The sequence below is a fragment of the Haplochromis burtoni genome, unplaced genomic scaffold (assembly GCF_018398535.1).
Source record: "Haplochromis burtoni strain Fernald_Lab_line unplaced genomic scaffold, NCSU_Asbu1 Contig_77, whole genome shotgun sequence".
Taxonomy (NCBI): domain Eukaryota; kingdom Metazoa; phylum Chordata; class Actinopteri; order Cichliformes; family Cichlidae; genus Haplochromis; species Haplochromis burtoni.
Window position 1 is genome coordinate 976,160 of NW_024582438.1, and position 4,380 is coordinate 980,539.

The following is a 4,380-nucleotide window of genomic DNA, read 5'->3' on the forward strand; positions in this document are numbered from 1 at the left end:
CATGTCTTTGGACTCTGGAAGAATGCCAGAGGACTGAGAACCTAGATAAGCTCACAGAGAACAAATACTGCACAGAAAGGCCAATACAAGTATCCCTAGTATTGTTGTAAAACAGCCTCCAAATGGGATTTTTGGCACACATAAATATGAGGGAACTTACAGTCTTAAGTTGCTTTAAATCTATGAACTAAAAAGTATGGCAATGTGAAGACTGATGTAAGTTTTTAAAATAAATAAATAAATAAAAAAAAAAATCTAAGCCCATACATTGGAAACAATTTTGGTAAGAGCTTACTGATTGGATTATAAAGCCAAACATGATTTATAATTTTCTTGAAAATGGTAGAAAACCTTCAAGATGATTCATGCATTTATGCTTTTGGATCTTCAGCCAACGCAGCCCAGTATCTTTTCTTTCTCTGCCTTATGCTTTAGGTGAAAAAGTCTGCTGTCACTTTGATCAATCTCACCCTGACTCTCTGAATGAGACCTGACTGACAGGAAAGGGTTGAAAGGTGTCACAGTGAACTGGGTCACCAGTATCCTAATGTGGCTCTAAAAGTCTGACTACTGGAACCACAGGCGACAGGGCTGCTGGCACCCTGCCCTACTGCTGAGTCAGGATAAGCCCACAGCTCTCAGCCCCCGAGCTGAATGCAGTAGTGCGAGGCTTCAGGTCAGATCGCTGAGAATGCAGTAATGCCAATAGCCCCAAGCCTTGATTATTCACATTGCTGCATTAACAAAAACGCTACATGCACATGTCATTAATGTATTAAGACTGACTTACAACCAGAGTAACTTTTGACCAGGCGGCATTGATTTGGGATCTCCAGATTCGGACAACTACTCCCAAAGTATGCGACAGATTACTTATGACCAGCTTCAGTGTGATAAAAAGCTTACAGATGACTGTTGTGTCACCATCCATCTGATAAAATGTCCTGCCAACAATTTTCAGTGCCAGCTGGGCATCTAAATAAAGCCAATTTGTCTTGAATAATGACGCCCCTTAATTCTGCAATAAATTTTAGCAAGGTGCAATTACATTATTTCAAGTATTATTTTACTTGATATTATCTTTGATAAGCTGAACTGCTTGTCTATAAAAAACTAAAAGGAGAAATAAAAAGCTTTAGCTAATTGGCCAACGCAATAGAGAAACTAAGAAACTGAATAATACACCAGAGTTGATTACTACGGAAATGAGTTAAAATTTGGCTTACATGTTGTTCCAACCACAGCCTTGTCCTTCCCTTCCAGCAGGTCCCAGAGGTGAACAGATGCATCTTCATACTGATCAGCGAGCCTGCACAGATAAAAATAAGCGCTTAAAATCAGCTTTTTATGGGGAAAAAGAAAACACAAAACCCACAACTAGGCACAAGTTTTCTGTATCATTGCCTTAGACAAACCTGATGTTTTGGTCACGTTCTGGCCCCACTAGCTTGTAGAACTCATCAAAAGCTGCAAGGTCTGCATCTGTCAGCAGTGGTGAGCCACCAACTCCCTGCTTCAGGTCCTGCCGCACAGTTTCATCACCCAGCCGATCAAGGATGAACTGCAGCTCCAGAACTGTCTTCAGCCTCCTTTGCTCAGCTTCCTCCCGCTGCAGCTGCTCCCTCCTTGCAGACTTCTTCACTACTTTCTGGATCTGAGGATAATGAGTATGAGCCACAAAAGATCAAGTTATTACAATCCAGGCTGTACACATCTTTGATGAACATTTCTAGAAAATTAAAACTCAACCTTACATCTTGTCCCAATGTGACAAATGTCTTTTGCAACTCTCGGGCAAATTCCAAGTTATTCATGACTTCCTGGTACTTTGAGAGGGCTTCCTAAAAAGATGAAGGAACAGATGTTTCACAAGTTTTACATTCCTTTTAAAAATGATTTTGGTTTCCAAGTACCCACCAGCTGGTCCTGATTAAGACCCTCCCCTTTATTCTTCCTGACTTCATAATCATCCAGTTTGCTCTGTAACAAGATGCAAAAATGCAACAAACAGTTTAAAAATTAACCACAATGTAGACAACTGGTTATTGTCAGAAATTCAGTTTAGTCAAGCAGACCTGGAACAAACCGGTCAATAGTCCTCACCTTTTTCTTCTCCATGTTGCGCACCTTCTTTTCAATAACAACAAGAACTTGCTTCAAAACTTCAGACTGTCCACCAAGTGCAAGATTGCCCATTGACCCTGGAGCGGATCCCACATCTGGGCTGGCAGACTGCACCATCCTGTTTGCATTCATTGCTGAGGGCATCTAGGAATTTAAAGTATAACAGTTCAGCTTTTGGTGACAAAAATATTTTCATGTACTCAAAAAACAGAGAAAAAAAAAAAAAAAAGTATAGTGGAAAATACTCAAAACTATCTGTGGACCACGGGGAACCGCGTCGTTGTTTTGCTTCAGCTAAAGATAACTTTTATTAATGATTAACCTGACAATCATCTTAGGTTAAATTATTAATTTCGCTCAAAACCTTTAAAAAGGACACACCAAATAGATCCTCTTAGGCAGGATCACTGCAGATAATTTTCTACATCAATAAGAATTACATAGATTCAGCCACAGCAGGCCCCTGACTCAGCATTTAGTGCCACAGCAGATTTAGGCTTCATGTTACCTTAAAAACAACAACATATAAATGATTCGACTTAATTTCAAGCAGCAAAATACACAGATTTTAAGTGGTAGATAGTTTTTTACAATATAAACATGATGACTTGACTGGAAGTTGTAATAAGCAGATATCCAGAGTTAATATATTAATAACTGATAAAAACAAACAAACAAAAAAACCCAACAACAACCACAACAACAAAAAACAAACAAAACTGGGAACAAAGTATCAGAATATGACGAGTAGAGAAGCTGCAGATTTGGATTTATTTTTGCACTGTGCTTCACAATTTCGACTGAATTCTTTGAGAAAACTGTTGCTGTCAGTCCCTATACTACATGAGATACCGTCATGTGCATGCTAAGGTGGGTCTGGATGTACTAATTGCTGGATGGGTATATTTGAGAGGTTAACTGAAAGCTTTATTAAGTTTTCCTTGTGCGTACTCTGGAGAGACAGCGAACTATTCTGCTTAGAATGTAAAGCTCCTGATGTATATTCTTGACACTTAAGTTACGTAAATAAAACAGTCAACTATACTATACACGAAAATAAATATGGTCACTGGTGACTAACATAACTAGAGCAACTGGCCCAAATAACACAGCAGACCTAATATATATATTTTTTAAACATGATGTATTATAGCTGTAATTTAAGTGACAGTGAAGTTAGCTATAGTTTCGTAACACAGTAAGTGTTCAAGACAAAAACCCTAGGCCTTAAAACTATTCTCTAATAGCACCTGGCTAACTTTAATCCAAACTGCGCAGCCTTGAGAGATATCATTTTTCTAACCCCGCACTTTCTCCCCGTCAATATAGCTTCCTCAGACCTTGGGCTGTAAATCTATACCACTCGCTAGCAAGTCTGAGCCTCCTCGGCAGTACGGCCAGCTTGCAGATCTCATCTCTTCGATTTGGTAAAATGGCCTTGGCCGCACTACCGTTAGCACACACCACTGACTTAGCATCTGATAGCTACAGCAGCGCGTGCTAGCCACCAGCCGGCCGCCGGGAGACCCGTTGCCTCGATACAGCGGCTCCCGAATGACCCACCTTGCTGTTTTATATCCACAGGGGAGCTCGGCAGCGAAAAGTACGAAAAGGCCAAGTTGTTATTATTGTTGTGTTGCTTTATTTTCTCTTGCACTCTTGTGTGGGATCCGCCCCGCCGGCCTCACCGACAACTGAGACGGTTCGAAAGAAGAAGAAACTCTTTATAAAGGCGAAGGTCCGTTTTTAGCTATCTTAGATATGCCTGAATATATATACGCGGAAAAATCACGAAAAAAAATGTTTTTATTTAACGCAAACAATTAAAAAAGTCAGACTTTACCATTAAGAAATCAATAATTTATCACTTAAATAAATGGAAAGTTATAAGCCAATTAAACGTTTGAAGTTTCTATTTGTGATCAGGCATAATTGTCTCCAGCCTCCAGACAGAAAATCTGCACAATCATTAGCTTTGATTAGGCTATCATATCTTTCAATGTGCCTCGTACAGTTTATCCACTGCTACTCTGAGCAGCACCTCACACCTGCTCTACAGTCCTTTATAGCAGCAGTTTAAAGTTATATAGATCATGTAAGTGTACATATAAATATGTAAGATGGCCTGTAAGACCCCTAAGAGTTCAGAAGTTTCACTTGAGTCTTCAGCCTCCTTTGCTCAGCTTCCTCCCGCTGCAGCTGCTCCCTCCTTGCAGACTTCTTCACTACTTTCTGGATCTGAGGATAATGAGTATG

The 4,380-nt window shown here is 39.9% G+C and overlaps 1 protein-coding gene across 2 annotated transcripts in view; it reads right to left on the bottom strand.

The window, feature by feature from the left end:
- caprin1b (cell cycle associated protein 1b) overlaps window positions 1-3,843 on the bottom strand; it is a 10,948-nt gene extending 7,105 nt beyond the window's left edge. For both annotated transcript variants that reach the window (XM_042221958.1, XM_005929117.3), the window contains exons 1-6: window positions 3,688-3,843; window positions 2,104-2,268; window positions 1,918-1,980; window positions 1,755-1,841; window positions 1,416-1,654; window positions 1,227-1,309 (exon numbers count right to left, since the gene is read on the bottom strand). In XM_042221958.1, the coding sequence (XP_042077892.1) occupies window positions 1,227-1,309; window positions 1,416-1,654; window positions 1,755-1,841; window positions 1,918-1,980; window positions 2,104-2,268 (637 nt within the window). In that variant the 5' untranslated portion in view covers window positions 3,688-3,843. The remainder of the gene's footprint in view (window positions 1-1,226; window positions 1,310-1,415; window positions 1,655-1,754; window positions 1,842-1,917; window positions 1,981-2,103; window positions 2,269-3,687) is intronic.
- Window positions 3,844-4,380: the final 537 nt, after the last annotated feature.